At 40.7% G+C, this 17,113-nt stretch overlaps 1 protein-coding gene across 1 annotated transcript in view; it reads right to left on the bottom strand.

Annotated features, from left to right (window-relative positions):
- Positions 1 to 17,113, bottom strand: part of IQGAP2 (IQ motif containing GTPase activating protein 2) — a 392,955-nt gene that overhangs the window by 11,744 nt on the left and 364,098 nt on the right. Inside the window, exons 30-32 of the mRNA XM_006889829.1 lie at positions 7,142 to 7,229; positions 3,851 to 4,063; positions 1,886 to 2,046 (exon numbers count right to left, since the gene is read on the bottom strand). Of these exons, the coding sequence (XP_006889891.1) occupies positions 1,886 to 2,046; positions 3,851 to 4,063; positions 7,142 to 7,229 (462 nt within the window). The remainder of the gene's footprint in view (positions 1 to 1,885; positions 2,047 to 3,850; positions 4,064 to 7,141; positions 7,230 to 17,113) is intronic.

Below are 17,113 nucleotides of genomic sequence, written 5' to 3'. Positions count from 1 at the left end.
ACATTATGCTGAGTGAGGTATCTCAGTCACAATGGGACAAATGCTATATGGTGCCACTGTTGTAGAATGAGGCTGGCATTGGGGTGGGGGTAAGACTGAGAAAAACTGGATAATGAATTTTTAAGTCACGACACAATCTAAAAGGAACCTGATGGAGAGGTGGTTAAAAGCGCTTGGCCGCTAACCACAGAGGTGCTTTTTGACCATTGGAGAGACAGAGGCAGTCTGCTTAGTAAAGCTTCTCACCCTGAGAGACCCTATAGGGCAGTTCTGTTCTGTTCCACAGAGTTGCTTGGAAGTGGAATCCACTGGACGATGTTTTGAGTTTCAGTAATTAAAAATCACAAGCTGCTTTGTGCAATTAACAAACATCTGCCATTATCCAATATCATCAAGCATATCAATAAAATTATATTTGTTGTTGTTGTTAAGTGCCGTCAAATCAAGTCGTAGGTGACTTATAGCAACCTTATGAATGAAAGACCTGGACACCTGTATAACTTTCATCCTTTCTCCAGGTTCATAGGGTTTCCAGAGACAAGCTATTACGAAAGTGGATGCCAGAGTCATTTTCATTTTTCATAATTCAAATGCAACTCACTATTGATTCTGAATTGACTCATACAAAGCTGATCCTCTAGTGGGTTTCTGAGGCTATAAATTGTGAGAGAGCAGATTACCCATCCTTCTCCTGGGGAGTGGCTAGTGGAATGGATCTGACAGAGTCATGGCCTTTGGGTAAGCAGTGCAACTCTCTATGGATTACACCGCTGTTGTTGTTGTTGTGTACCGCAGAGCCAAAGCCAACCCTCTGGCAGGTTTTCAGAGGCAGGTAATTGCACAGGAGGAGACTGCCTATCCTCCCACAGAGCAGCTGGTGGTCTTGAACCACGTGCTGTTGGGACTGCAGTGCAGCTTCTTCCCATTTGGTCACTGTTGTTGCTGTTGTTATGTGCCGTCGAGTCACTTGTGACTCACAGTGACTCTATGTACAACAGCCCTAAACCCTGCTCTGTCCTGTGCCAATCTTACTGTCTCTGATGCACCTACTCCCATTACCCCGGGCATTCAATCAATTTATCTCATCCAGGATTGTGCTGTTCCTCCATCCTCCCAAGCATGATATCCCTCTCCAAAGACCGATATCACCTTCCAACATGTCCAAAGTAAATTAGACGGAGCCTCAGAATCCTGACTTCTAAGGAACAGCCTGGTTTCACCCTCTGTAGAAGAACCTGTCTGTTCGTTCTCTTACCTGTCTACTAGAGTCCCCTTTTCCCAACAGTATTTTAAAAACACCCTTGCATATTAAAGTGGACTGTGGACTTGGGGGGCAGGGTGAGATAGTATAAACAATGAAAGAATTTTTTTTTCTTCAAAGGGAAAAACAAACTGGGGAGAGGGGTGGGTAGGAGGGAAAATGTGCAACAATGAATGAATGGGGAAGAAATTAAATGGAAAGAATATGCCGTAAAATTAACAAAAAATCATTAATAAAAAATGTAATAAAAAATGGAAACAAGATAAAGTATACAATCAATGCAAAAAAAAAAAAAAACAACCACAAAACACCCTTGACTGAAAAAAGGTAAAAGGAATAACTGGGGTGCTTCTCCAAATGTTAGTGCTACTTGCCTAAAACACACAAAAAGATAAGAAAGTTGCTGTACTTCTAACTGATGGGGAAGTGAAAAGTTTTTCAGCTCATTTGTGGTTTTTTCACGCACCATGGCAATAATGAAAATTGAACTTCTAGTTTCAGATTCTAGAATAAAGCAGTAAGCTTGCTTAGAAACACAAGTCAACCCAACCTCAAAGCCAAGGGTTGTAGAAGTCTATATCAAACAGGCCAGGGCAAGCAAAAACAAACATGATTTTAACTTACTTTCTATTTAAGTTGTCTAAGCAAGTCTTTATGTAGGTGTCGTAATAATTAATTTGTTCTTCAAAAAATGCTGCCTTCTGGTTAAGTGCTTTCAGAGTCTGTTGAAGTTTTGACAATTCGGCTTTTCGAAGCTTACGATAAATTCTCTGATTCCGAATGTCCTAAATTAACAAGTAAAAAAACAAAACAAAACAATCATATTATATTTAAGTAGAAAGTCACTCTGTAACATTGAGAATTTGGGGCAAGAAGAATGCCAAGTAGTAATAAGGAATATGTATGAATATGAACTACTAGTTTCACCAAATTTTAACTTATTATCAATAAGAATTTGCATCTTTTCATACTTCAGAATTAGAAAATGTCTGTATTTTGTATTTTAGGCTAAGATTAGAATTTTATTTTTTGATGGAAAAGCAAAGAAATAATTTTAGAATAGTCATACAACTAGTTTAAGGAATTAAAGGCACCATAAAAATCCACCAGGAGACACACAATTTCTGCACAATATTTTGAGCATTCAGCCTTCAAGAATGCCTTTAGATAAAAATGTTGCATTTAGTTTAGAAATATGTCCCCCAAACTCCTTTTTAAAAACTGCGACCATTTCTTCACTTTTTGCAAATGCAACAACTGACTTTCAACATCGATTTGAAAAGATTCAAGAGTGGAAACTGTTGCTTGGATTTAAGCAGAATTCTGAGACTATGCAATTGCTTAAGATGCTTCACCTTATAAGAGCTAGGCTAGGGTTAAACATTCAGACATTCAACTCATTTTTGTTGTTGTCAAGAGAACATCAAGAAAATACTGCTGGCTTAAGATTATTTTTCTTTGATGAGTAAACAAAAAAAACCCCTGGGGGTAGTTTGTCCCAGAGATCTATAAGGATAAATATATGTGATCTTATGTAAAAATTATCCATTAAATAGAATCTAGTCTTAATTATAGGGTCACACAATTTGATGGGTAAAGGAAAGGAGAAAGATCTGGTGTGAAAAACAATGTATACAAACTTTGTAAGTAAACTAGTATAAAATAATAATAATAGTAATAAATTATCTAGTTTTAGTGAGCAGCTTTACAATAAGCTTTTCCTTTTTAGAGGTCAAAAACATTAATTATATTGCCCAGTTTCTCAAAAACAAATAGTTTCTACCCCGAAACTACAGGAAGAAATGTCATTTCTCCTGAGTCACTCTAAAGAGGAATAAGCCAACTTGCTGAATTGACCATAACTTTCCACAGAAGAATAAAGCTGCATATAGTTCCCTCCCAGAAGGGGAGCATATATTAATGCCACCACCCCCATCATGAAACAGTCTGTAACTCCTAGACCCATATTGATTTGCATATTTGGGTAAAAAAAGTCCTTTTATCTTAAAACATATACTTCCTTATCTTTGACCAGCAGATCTTGGCCACTTCCTAGGATGCCTCCTTTGTCTTTGCACTAATTTGAGATCCTTTTCTCAGAAATTTCTTGTGGGTAAAAACATGGGCTTAAGAAAACAGACAGTAATCTTTAAGTTGGAAATGCATTTATGATAAATTGTTCTTTGAGAAAAATTTACCACGACATGGAATCACCTTCTCAATCTAAGTCCTAACAGCATATTGGCATAGGACAACCAATAATTTAGGGGAAAGTTCTTTTAAAGTGTCATTTTGATAGCAAGGAAGTACTGTTGAAAAGTGTAGACCAAATTCGCCAATCACATTTCTTAAGCATTTATTTTCTGGTGTGTTTCAACTTTCCTAGTGACTTGAGGGAATTGTCATTATTCTCTATTCAAAGTCATCGACTGCTTTGCGATTATTAAAAAACCCTGTAATATTATAGTAAGGGCTACGGTACATACACCTATGAGTGCTTTGTTTAGTCTCACAGAATCACCAATGTACTGTGACCAAGGACTAGCAAGGGCCTGCTAAATAAAGAAGAAAGAATACTGTTCCAGAAACCTTGGTGATCTCATTGAGGATGTCCTGGTATTTGTTTTTGGAGGATACACGTCCAGCCTGTTCCAGTGTCCTGAGGTTCCTCTGGATTTTCCTCTTCTTCTGCTCCAGGGGAAGTTGTGTGTCCTCAATCATGAATTGGCTATTTTTCATTTCCTCTGGAGCTCTGGAGTCTATGATGGCGCGGCTCAGCATGTCCTTGGCATGATCGAGTTCCTGAAAAGACAATGTCCAGATGAGGAGTTTGCTCTGACCGCTCCCACTCCTAATCTCACATTGTTAATGTTAATGTTAAAATAATGTTTTTAAAAAGTCCTCAGGCATTAGACCAGGCAAAAGTTGACCTTTATGGGTTCTGAAGTAGGTCTTTTGAGAGACATAGCAATATGGTCAAGACCTAATTTGGGTGAAATTCTTAATAGCTGGGTTACTGTTAAGAAAGACATACTCTAATTCCTTCAGAAGGATCAACTTTGATTCCTGGATGGTCCAGCTAAATGAACAAACTTATCCATAAAGTGTGCCTATGAGATCCCTGAACATGCAGAATTTAACTATACTTTGTTACATATCAGACACATAATGCAGGTTCATTAGCCAATGTCACAGTGACCCAGTGACCTGTTCCTGACTAGGACACCCTTCTCATACTATCCTCTCTGTAAAACTTAAATGGTTTTTTTGAACCACAGCAAAATGGGCAGATCACCAGTCTCCTTTAATCATTGTCTTTTGGAAACTAAATCCAGGTAGTATTTATGATTTCATTAATGTATCCTATGTTTGAGAGCTTACAATGTGATTATTTATCCACGTTGCACTTGCCAACTCAAAGGTATGTAGTTTGAATACATCAACTGCTTCTAGGAAGAAAGATGGGTCATCTCCTCTTGTGCAATTAACCACCTCTGAAAATTCACTGGAGGGTCAGCGATGAATTGGTTCTGACCTGACAGGACTCAACACCCCTACAACTGATTAGGGAGTGCCCTTGGCACAGTCCCTAGAGAGTCACACTGCTAGGCAGCTCCTCGCGGGAAAAAGACAGGAAATCTCCTCTCATGAGATGGAAAGCCTCTGAAACTAGCTGCAGGGTCAGCTGTCAGTTGGTTCTGACTCAACAGCAGTGAGTGAGTTGTGGTTGTTGTTGTTTACTGTTCAGCCAAAACTGACTCACAGCTGACCCTTTAGTGAGCAGGTTTTCAGAGACATTAAACCACATGAGATAGCTCTCTCTTAAAGACAAGAGCAGCTTGTGGATTCAAACCATGCACCTTTGGTTGGCAGTGCAATCCCTTAGATTAAGATGGCTCTGTGGTAAAGAGCTGCACTGCCAATCCAAAGGAATAAGGTTCAAATCCACCAGCTGCCCAAGGGAAAAAGATGGGGCAATCTCCTCCCGTGTAATTTACTGCCTCTGAAAACCCACTGGAGGGCCAGCTATGAGTTGGTTCTGACTCGAAGGTACACAGCAATAAAAAATCAATTAATACAATTAATGGGCCATAAGTGACAGAGACAACTAATTGATTCAATAAATGAGATAAATGATTAATCCAATAAAGTCTAAGGATATAATAGTGGAGCTTTGGAGACCTAGTGGTAAGAAGCTGCACTGCAATCTCAAAGGCACAGGGTTTGAATCCACCAGCTGTTCTGTGGGAGAAAGATGCACCATCTCCTCCCGTGAGATTTACTATCTCTCAGAACCCGTTGGAGGGTCAGCTGTGGGTTGGTTCCAACTCCATGGTACACAGTAACAATAACAAGGATATCATTATTTTCTTGTTGTTGTTATGTGCTGTCGAGTCGCTTGCAATTCATAGCAACTCATGTACAACAGCCCTAAACCCTGCTCTATCTTCTGCCAACCTCACTGTTTCCAACACACCTACCCCCATTGCCCCAGTCACTGAATCAATCCGTCTCAGTAATATTAGGCGCAAAATAGCAAAACCAACATTATGAATATAGAGATAGTTTACCAGGTCAGAAATAAACAACAGTAATAGTTGGCAACATTAAACAGTACAGAGGATTGTATGCATAAGTTACTGTTTTACCCATTTAACATGCTTTAATTAAATTATTCTTACTGTGGTTATTGCTATTATAACTTCCTTTTTACAGCTGATAAAACTGAGGCATATGTCAAAGTACTGGAATGACATAAATAACAGATTACAGAGTTATAGCTGAACTCAATAGTCTGAGCTCTGTCACTGTGCTACATCTAGGGGGGTGGAATGAAATATCCTATAAGGACCTCGAGTCTCTTATGTTAACATAGTACAAGAGGAGCCCTGGTCTACAGGTGAGGAGTTGCACTGGCAACGCAAAGGCATATGGTTCGAATCCACTAGCTGCTCCATGGGAGAATGGACAATCTTAGTGTGGTTTACTGCCTCTGACAACCTTACTGCACAGTCAGCTATGGGTCAGTTCCGACTTCACAGTACCATGCAACAACAATGCAGGTAGTATTATATTCTATTGTTTAAAAATATACTCACTGGTGAACAAACAGCAGATAAAACTAGAAGTTTGACTTAGTTTTTTTATTGAAAAGTGGTGGCAGAATGCTTTATTGACAATCAATTAAATTCAGAATGACTCGGGAAAATTATGGGTAGTCTGCTAAGAGGTAACTAATTAGAGACCTTAGCTGTTGTTTAGGGAGTAACAAAAATTAGCGCTAAAACAATAATGCTGACATTAACTCTCAGAATGAACTACACAAGGCTGCATTCCTAAAGGTGTTGACAAAAAGGTTAATGCAAAATTGTTATGAAACTTGATTTACTTTTCCCCAGCACAATGATGCTTTGACCTGATGCACTCTCCACTTTTTCTTCTAAACCATCTGGACAAAACAGCTAAGTGTTTGAGAAACTTCTCGAGCAAATATATAAAGTATGAGAGGTATTTTTCTACATCCTGTCAACTAGACCTATCTCCAAGCCCTCTTTTCCACCCATCAACTGGGTGATAAATAAAGTTTATGATGAACATTCCAAAACTCTCTCTTCCTCAGAGTCTCCCTAGGACTAAGCTCTGTAAGGTCAGCATAAACTCCCAGTAGCATTTTCTATCTCCTTCTCATTGGGAGCTCCTTATGGGCTTTATATCAAGCTGAACCCAGTGGACCAGAATTAACAGATCAAATTCCTTTCAAGTCACATCAGATGGAGGTCCTCTCAGATCACAGTAAACATCTGGCATGAACATTTAGATGTTAATAAAAAAACCCTCATATCTACTATACTTATTAATAGACACTCAAAGAGAGTTTACCTGTTGTGGCGTTGAAGGTGTCTCTAAGATTTCTGTCAATGTGTGTCCTGATTGGTTCCGAATCACATCAATGATCAGTTTTTTGGTCCTTAAAAAAAAAAAAAAAAGAGGGGGGGAGAAATAAAGAGAGACTGTCGGAGAGCAGCCCTGATGCAAAAGCATCTGTTTCCCTGGAGGGAGTGCACAAACATACACAAAAATGAAGCTTCACAGATAACCTCCTGAGATAAAGCATTCTTGCAGAAATTCAACTCTGCCCTACTGCTCCTGAAAGCTTGCTGATCAATGTCTGTGCTTTACATGCTTGAGGCTGAAGGATTAGACTGCCACGGGCACAAATATGTCAGAAGACTGCTTATCTCAATACTTGTTTCTTTCATTCCAGACCAAGACTCCTTTACGCAGGGCAGGAGGGATAAGGGGGTGCGATTGGGTCTGCTACTGTAAAGGATTCAGGGGTGATATCCAATACCCCCTTTCCTGCCTTGAATAACACTGGCATTTCTGAGCCTGTTGAGCACAATGTAAGGCTTCAGGAGCCAGGTCAATGTTTACCTTTTCCGCCCGGGCAAAGTTAAGAAGCAGCTTGACGAGTAGTGGGAGTGGGGGTCCCATGGCTTTGGGCTGCTGCTGGAGGACTCAGCAGTAGGAGCGTGGTACCTGATGACCACAGATCTGGCTGAAGGACTAAGAACTAAGTTTGGCCTCAGGTGGCAGAGAACAGAAGCTTGGCTTGGTTGAGGTTAAGGGCTGTTCAGTCAAGGTTAAGGGCTGCTCAGTAGGAAATGAGCAGCTAGAAAACATCTCTGGCAGCATGAAAGGCAAATATTATTTCCATAGCTATTTTTTAATTCTGGTAACTGGCTGCTTCACTCTAAACAGGGATCGAGAAACCTCCCAAAAGAGTTGTTAGCATGCCCAAGAACGGCTGAATCTGGAGAACATCAGAAGGAAGTAAATTCATTGTGATAGAGAAAATACTGCATGCTCTCTCTTATATGACATAAGCAAACATAGAAAAAAAACAAAGATTATGAGTGGTTACCAGAGGGAGGAAGAAGGGGGAGTTTCTGTGTAGGGAAGCAATAGTGGGGGTGGAATAATCTGGAAAAGGATCATGATAATGGTTGCACAATATGAAGAGTAAAATCAAGGTCTATAGATTTGACATGAGGAAATTATGGACATGGGGAATGTTTGGTGTGCATATTTCCCCCTTAATTCAGAACAAGAACCGCAACAACAACAATGAAAACAACAAAGTTTAACATAAAGGGTCAGTGGTTAGGTTTGCTCATTTTTACATTCAGGGGATCAGTACAATCAGAAGTTGCTTCCCTTCCAACAAAGGAAGGATCACAAACAGAAATGGAAGCCCCCCCCAGTACTCGCAGCCATCTGCTACACTTTTATTGTATCCTTGTCATGGTGTTTCCCCTTCGGTTCTTCCGGAGGCACTTTCGGTATCACTGGATGATGCACTCCTTCCCACAGTAGAGCAGGAAATGTTTACAAGAAATAACAATGGGAAAGAAGACACTTTCCATGTTTTCAGACCCAGCGTCACCTGCTCCCAAGACAGCCTCAATGCTAAATGTTCTAAATGAATGATTTTCTGCAACTTGACTGCACATCCAACAAACCACCTACATACACATCGTTAGCACTTGCTGTTATAAATCTGCTTGAGAAGAACAGTCATAATGTAAGCAGTCTCCTTTTGCAGCCCTCCCCTAGACTTTGGAGAGGCACCCTGCCCTGGCCTGTGACGCTGAGCCGTCTGGGAATGCACAGTTAAGTCCTCTACCAGAGTCAGAAGTGGGCGCTCAGCTCATCACAGCCTCACCCTTGGCTGCTGCAGTTCAGAGAGCCGCGTGTCATTTCCTCCCATGCGACTGTGCCCCTTAACACCATTATCAATGTATCAAGCAGGAATATCAATTTAAAAATAAATGTGTTGGGTGGTTTTAAAAACATAAACATAGTGACTTTCTTATTTGAAGCAACATTCCAGGAGCTACTTATGGTATGTTCTTCCAAGAAGTCTGAACCTTGTCTCTTTCAGAGAAGCTAATGACCAAGTGTTAAGAGTCCAGCCCCACAGAAGATATGAGTGTGTATTGTCTCAGGAGTTGCTGGAGGACAAACAATGCTGCCTATTTTGCTTGGAATTCAGCTTATGTCAGGTCTGTGGAATTCACCTCCAAATTTCTGCCCAGACACTGTGTATGTATGTGAGTAGTCATGTGGTCCTATTATAAGGAGCTTCCAATCTTACCTTGGAGAGTGTACCTGCTTATTAAGAGCATTGGGCTTCACCCAGGAGCTAAGTAAGGTTGCACCTGGGCTCCTGTGGCTAACTAGCTATGTAGTCTTGTACAAATTATGTGGTCCCCTCAAAGATGAATGAAAAGACAATTGCAAAGCCTTCAGCTGCAGTCTAATACACAGTGGGCATATACATGCCATTCTGTGAAGCCCGGTAGGACTGTCACTGGTCACAGGTGAAGGTATTTGAAGGCATTCAAAAGGTCGACAGTTTGAATTCATCAGTTGCTCGACAGAAGAAATGTGAGGCAGTTAGCCTCCACAATGATTTACAGTCTTGGAAACCCTAAGGGACACTTCTACTCTGCCCTACATGGTGGCAGGGAAATGGATCCAATGGCAATGGACTTGGTTTGGGGTTTGAAGTCAGAGTGGTAACTGAGCACTTGAAATGTGGCTGGTCCAAACTGAGCTATGCTAGGAGTACTAGGGGCAACTGGATTTCAAAAACTTGGAATACAGAAAGTACAGTAGCTCATGAATAATTTTTTACATTACTCAAATATTGAAATGATAGTCAATTTGTTGTTTTTGTTGCCTACTGTTGAGTCAGAACTGACTCATAGCTGACTCTCCAGTGGGTTTTCAGAGGCAGTTAATCACACAGGGGGAGACTGCCTATCCTTCTCCTGCAGAGCAGCTGGTGGATTTGAACCACCTGCCTTTGGGATTGCAGTGTGGCTTCTTGCCACTAGGCCAGTGGGTTAAAATATATTATTAAAATGAATTTAGCTGTTTCTTTAAAAAATGTAGCTCCTGGACAAGGAAGATTTCCTTGTGTGGCTCACGTTTCTTGTGCAAAGTGAGGCTTAGAACATTCCATTCTTAAAACAGGAAGTTGACTCCATGAGGCTTGCCCTCCAGGGACACCCACTCACTGGTTCTGATTAGTCAGAGGACTTTAGCAATTTCAGTCAACAGTCCAATCCCTTATATTACAGATGAGACCTTTAAAGCCTACAGAGGTCAAGTGGTAAGCCAGAGGTCGCACTTGACTTTCTGAAAGTGCAGAAAATAAGTCAAATTCCTCTTCTACATCACCGTCCCTCACAGTACCGGAAAGATCTGTGAGACTGTCTCTCCAGACCATCTTCTACCACTTTTCTTCTTCCCAAGTGAACTCCCTCAATTCCTTAACTCTTCCCACAACATGATCTCCAGAAATATGACAGTCCTCACAGTGTCCCAATAACCCTCTTAAGAGGGTCTCCCTCCCCATCCACAATGCAAGTGCAATATTTCATTAACTAACTTGGTACAGTATTGGCCCCAAAGCCTATCAAACAATGTGGAACAAGGACTCTGCCTGAGTAAGGAGTTACATCAAAGAGAGCGTTATGAAAGAAACTGAATACAATCCCAATACAGTCACCAACTCCATTTTTCAACAAGATGGAAAAGGCAATTTCCAGTTTTGTCTGATGTGGAAATGGACCTCAATAAAGCAAAACACTACCAGAAAGAGAAATAAGGTAGGAGGTATCACACCCTGTAATCTCAAATCCAAGTACACACCTGTGGAAGTCAAGATAGCATGGTACCAGTATAGAGACATACACACAGATCATTGGAAAAGAATTAAGAACCAAGAAATCAGCTCATTTACCTATGGATTCTAATGTGTAAGCAAGTTTATGTACGGCAAAGATAGGTCAGGGCTCAAGTCTGTTGTGACTAAGGTCATTGGCAATGACATATCTGATAAGGGACTCTCATATAAAACTTACAGAATCCTTCAGCACCTCATCAAGAAAAAGGTAAACAACCCAATTGCAAAATGGGTACAAGATATCAAAAGATACTTCATAAAAAAAGAAAATAAGATGGCCAAAAAACACATGAAGAAATGTTCAAAATACCTAGCTATCAGAGAGACGCAAATTTTAAAACCAACCATGTGGTATCATCTCACAACAGCAACAAACGGCAGCAAATAACAAATGCTGGTGACGTTGTGGAGAGATTGAAACTCTTATTCATTGCACTTTCTCCAAAAAGTTTGAACGGGAAATATCATTTGACCCAGTAATTCTACACTACTGGGAATACACTCTAAAGAAAACAGAGCTGCAACACAAATAGATGAACACACACCCATGTTTATTGTTATGTTATTAATAACAGTGAAGATATGGAAGCAGCCCAACTGCCCATCAACAAATGAATGAATAGACAAACTGGCACATTCGCATGATGGAATATTATGCAGCACTGAAAAACAGTGAATTTGTAAAACACTACACAACATGGGGAAGCCTAGAAGACATTATCCTGAGTGAAATATATTGGTCAAAAAAAGACAAATATGGCATAACAATGCTAATATAAGAAAGGAATGACATTGTGAGTTGGGGCAAGAATAGAAAAAGAGTGGAGAGATAATGAAAACTGCATGGAAAGAGATGAGGGGAAAGATTGTCTGAAAGAAATATATGACTAGGTATTATATGTATTACAGCAATCCTGAACTAGAGGTGCATTGCAAAGTGGTCTGGAGGAGAGGGAAGGGGAGGGAGAGACAAGAAAAGGAATCCACGCTCTTCACCCCTGGGAGTTTCCCACACGCTAGCTGACCCTATTCGAACTCATGGTGCCAGAGGAGAACTGTGCTCCACACGGCTCTCAAGGCTGACTTTTCAGAAGTTGATCATATCCCAGGTGCCTCTAGGTAGACCTGAACCTCCAACGTTTTGGTTAGCAGCCAAACACGTTAACTTGTCTGTACCATCTAGGGACTCCTTACTCAGGGCAGATGATGGGGAAAATGAATTTGTTTTGTTTCCTACAACCTACAAAAAGCAGATTGTGACTTCTTAGCCATCACAAGCCAAGTGAAACGAAACTCACTGCCGTCAAGCTGACTGAGCGCGCGTAGCATTAGTAAGCTAGCTTGGCCCCTCGGCTTGACCATCCTCTTGCTCTTGTCTTCTGCCTCACAGTGTGCTCAAGTTTGAAAAGGAATTAATACTTTGTGATGATAAGGTCTAGTTCCAGTAGCTTACAATTCTTATAGCACAGTTACAAATTTTTAGTCCCAGTCCTCAAAATGTCACCTCAGCCATGAGTGCTCCTGGCAGCATGGACCAAAAGAAAGAAATCTTTCAAGTGCAATAAAAGACATCTAAAACTGAGTCATATGAAAGTGAAAAAAAAAAAGAAATTCTTAAGAAGTGATAATTTAAGCACGCATAAACCTGAGTACAACAAACCCACTTAAACCTGTACTTTCTCGGAAAAATAAGCTTAATAAAGGCCATAAGGATCACATGTTTTAAGTTGTCACAAATTATAATAAGAGAGGCATACCTTACATTTATAAGGTGTTAATACATTTTTTTCTCTTGGTCATTCTACATTTCCTTTTCCTTGTATTTTACATACAGGAAACAGAAGACTGGGTAAATTGCTCCTTATGGCTAAAATGACAGATTGATGCTATAATTCTCGCTCTTCCTCAATCAGACTGCCTGTTTTTGCTTTTCTTCTTACCACCAAGTGTCATTAATCCTGGAAAAATACAAAGCTAAAGTTCTTATCCCATAGATACACAGTGAGGAAGTAGCAATACAATGTTTCTTCCCACTCCCATAGGTGCCCTTGGGCCCCTCATAGTCATCAGCCACTCTGGTCTGGAAAGATGCCACACATCATTTATTCATGACTACTCTGCTAGCATTCTCATTGTTTAATCCAGGGATCCTAAGATCACACAGAGCAATGATCTGGCCTTCAACAAGATATAAAACTTAATGATCAAGAGTGTAGGGTCTGGAGAATTTAAGACCTGCTGAGTTTGGTTCTCGGCTCTGCTTAATAGCTGTTAGATGGAGAGAAGAGGTTTTATCTGCTTTGTACCTGTTTTTCTTTATGGCAAAATATAGGCAATCACCTCTTCACGTGGCACTGCTGAAAGCATTACTCTTCAAGCAGCGCCTGATACATGTTAAGTGCTCCACAGGTGTTTGCATCCTCGTCTTCATCAATGAGTAAGATTTATGAGGGCAGAATTGCACAAGTGTAGGATTAGCAAGGTCTGAAATTCTGCTACTGCAGAGACCTCCATGAATAGGAGTTACTCATTCCCCCTCAACATCACTGGGAAGCTAGTGATTGATTGCAAAGGGAGTGTGTGTGCACACGTGTGTGTGACATTCTAGAACATTCAGTATACAACTTGTTTAATAAGACAGTACTTTCGTTTTCCTACACCTCTTTTTTTAAAACGAAGACCAAACTTTCAACAACAATAGCAACATGAGTGGTGATAACATTAAGTGATTGACCTCACTACATTCTGCTTCTGAAAAATACTGAACTTGTAGATCTTGTGTTACATATATTATTATTATTTAAAAAGTCATGTCTGAATTTAGCACAAAGTGAGTCACTGAGGTATGATTTTATGTTGAGGACATACCTTGTTGAAAAAGGTACACCATATAAACTTAAATATAGCATACCTCGAGATTTAACAGGTGGGTTTATATAATTTTGAGTTTTTAGGAAATGAGCTACTGAAACTCTTCTTTAAAAGAACTTTTTAAACATAAATTCGGGTTAGGGGGAGATGTGTAAACATTTCCAACATCAGATGACAGAAAGCCACCAATCTGGTTCTGTCCTCTTAAGCAGACTTTCCAGTATCTCAGGGCTCCTTTCCTGGGAAGTCAGATCTGAACTTGACTCTATCTTGTGCCATCCTTACTATCACCAATATACCACACCCTTCCTGCTTAAAACCTCTATCATCAAGCAGGTCCCATCATGTTTCTTTCAGTCTGCCCTTTATGTGGTTTGATTGAACGGTAGTCAAGCAGGAGTCTCCTCTTGGGTCACATGGATGGTGTGAGAGAAAATGGAAAGACAAAGCAAACAGGTTCAAGGAGCTCATCACAGTCACTCCTGCTACACCTGAGTTCTGAGTCCCACACAGATCAAGGAGCTCCAGAGGGAACAAAAAAGGGCCGAGCAGAGAGGGAAGTGCTTACAATGAGGTGAAGCAGCAGCGTTTTGCACAAGCACTACTACTTGATCTCAGGTGGGTGCCTCACAGTCAGAGGATGGTAGCCATTCTCATTATATCAGCTCTGGTAGAAGCAACTAACATAACCAATTGAGTCTGACTCACAGCAAGCCCACAAGTGCCAGAGCAGTGTTGGACTCTGGAGTCCAGTGGCTGATTTTTTGGGAAGTGGACTACCAGGTCTTTTTATCTATAGTAGGGTTGTTTGTTGTGATATGTTATTTTTTTTTCTTCATAGTGAAAAGCCAGGTATTTTTTCATCCACTAATTTCTCTGCATTTTATGTTTGTCTGCTTCACAGTAAATTCTGAAAGCCACTATCTTCTTTTAGTTAAATTAGGCTTTTGAATGAACAATTTCTTAAGTTGGAGTTAAGCATTTGGCTGATTACACAGAAATAGCCAGGCTTATTGGTCTGAGAGAGACTGTTCAAACTCCTGAGAATATAAGCCTTTGAATCCAGAGCAAAACACACTTCTGAGGTTTAGCCTTCACCTAAACAACAGATGGGCTTATAAGGTGAACAAGAAATAACACCAGGGAGACACACACCCTTTATCAACTACATGGGATCAAAGTGCAGCATCTGCTCAGGGATGATAAAGTATGGAAGGCAGGAAGGGGTGGGATAGAAGGACAAATGGAACAAGAATCTCAGGGAGGAAGTAGGAAGAGCGAGATTACACTGTTGTTATGTGCTGTCAGCTGACTGTGACCCACAGCGATCCTATGAACAACAGATCTGAACCTGACTCTATCTTGTGCCATCCTTACCATCTCCAATACACCTGAACCCACTGTTACAGTCACCATGTCAATACATCTTGCTGAAAGTTTTCCTTCCCTACACTGACCCTCCACCTTTCCAAACATAACATTCTTTTTTTCCAAGGAACAGCCCCTCCTAGCAACATGTCCAAAGTATATGAAGCAAAGCCTCATCAATCTTGCCTCCAAAGAGCACTCTGGTTGCACCCTCTCCAAGACATATCTGTTTTCAGAAATATACAAAGTAACGAAAATGACCTAGGTTGGGTCATGTACACCTTAGTCGTTAAACTATCATCATTGCCCTTTAGCACTTTAAAAAGATCTTTGAAAACATGTTTTCCCAATGAAGCATCCCTTTTGATTTCTTGACTGATGGTACCACGGGTGTGCATTGTGGATCCAAGTAAGACAAAACAGTTGACAACTTTTGTCAACTTGCTGTCCAACTTTTCTCCAACTAGCATGATGTTGGCTATTGGTCCAGTGGCAAGGATTTTTGTTTTCTTAATGTTACTGGGAATCCAGAACATTTGATTGTGCTTATGTGAAACCTATACTTGGACCAAGAGGCAGCCGTCAGAACAGAGCAAGGAGACACTAAATGGTTCAAAATCAAGAAGGGGGTTAGGGACGTATTTTGTCACCATACCTTTTCAATCTGTATGCAGAACAGATCATCCAAGATGCTGGGCTGTACGAGGAGGAATGTGGCATCAGGATTGGTGGAAGAATCATCAACAACCCGCGTTACACAGATAACACAACCCTGCTTACTGAAACTGCAGAGGACCTGAAACACTTGCTACAGGAGGTCAGGGACTGCAGCCTTCAATATGGATTGAAGCTCAATATCAAGAAAACAAAGATTCTCACCATTGGGCCAATTGGCAGCATCAGTATGGATGGTGATGAGATTGAGATAGTTAACAGTTTTTGTTTACTTGCATCCACAGTCAACACTCTTGGTAACAGCAGCCAGGAAATAAAGAGATGAATTGCATTGGGAAAGTCAGCTGTGAGGGACCTCTCAAGAGTACTGAAGAGCAACGACGTCAGGCTGGAGACTAAGGTGTGCCTGATCTAAGCTATAGTCTTCACAATTATGTGCTATCCATTGGAGAGTTGGACAGTGACTAGGGATGATAGAAAGAGAATTGATGCCTTTGAGCTGTGGTGCTGGAGAAGAGTGTTGAATATATCATAGACTGCTAGGAGAACAAAGAAGTTCGTCTTGGGGAGGGTGAAGCCAGGCTGCTCTTTGGAGTCAAGGATTCTGAAGCTTCACCTGACATACTTTGGGCATGTTGCAAGGAAGGGACTGGTCCTTGGGGAGGGACATCATGTTTGGAAGAGTGGAGGGACGGTACAGGAGAGGAAGACCCTCGATGAGATGGATCGATTCTGTGAGTGGAGTGGTGGGAATGAGTGTGTTTGAGACAGCGAGGTTGGCACAAGATAGAATGGCGTTTAGGGCTCTTGTACATAGGGTCGCTATGAGTCGCAAGCGACTCGATGGCACATAACAACAACAATGTTAATATGTAATCCATATGATCAACTGATTTTCAAAAAAGTGCCAACACAATTCAATGTGAGAAAGGACAGTCTTTTCAACAAATGGTGCTGAAGAACTGATGTCCACATGCTGAAGGATGAAGCTTGGCTTCTTCCCCATTTCATAAAAAAATTAACGGCAAATGGATAATATATCTAAATGTAAGTGCACAAGACATTTTGACGAATATGAGAATAACTCTTATGACCTGAGGTCAGGCAAAGGATTTTTAGATGTGACACCAGAGGCCCAAGAGCCAAAAGAAGAAGAAACGGCCATCCTGAATATGAAGATC

The sequence above is a fragment of the Elephantulus edwardii genome, unplaced genomic scaffold (assembly GCF_000299155.1).
Source record: "Elephantulus edwardii isolate Elephantulus edwardi_28Jun2011 unplaced genomic scaffold, EleEdw1.0 scaffold00082, whole genome shotgun sequence".
In the NCBI taxonomy this organism is placed as follows: domain Eukaryota; kingdom Metazoa; phylum Chordata; class Mammalia; order Macroscelidea; family Macroscelididae; genus Elephantulus; species Elephantulus edwardii.
Note: the sequence above shows the minus strand (reverse complement) of the source record. Positions and strands in the feature narration are given on the sequence as shown.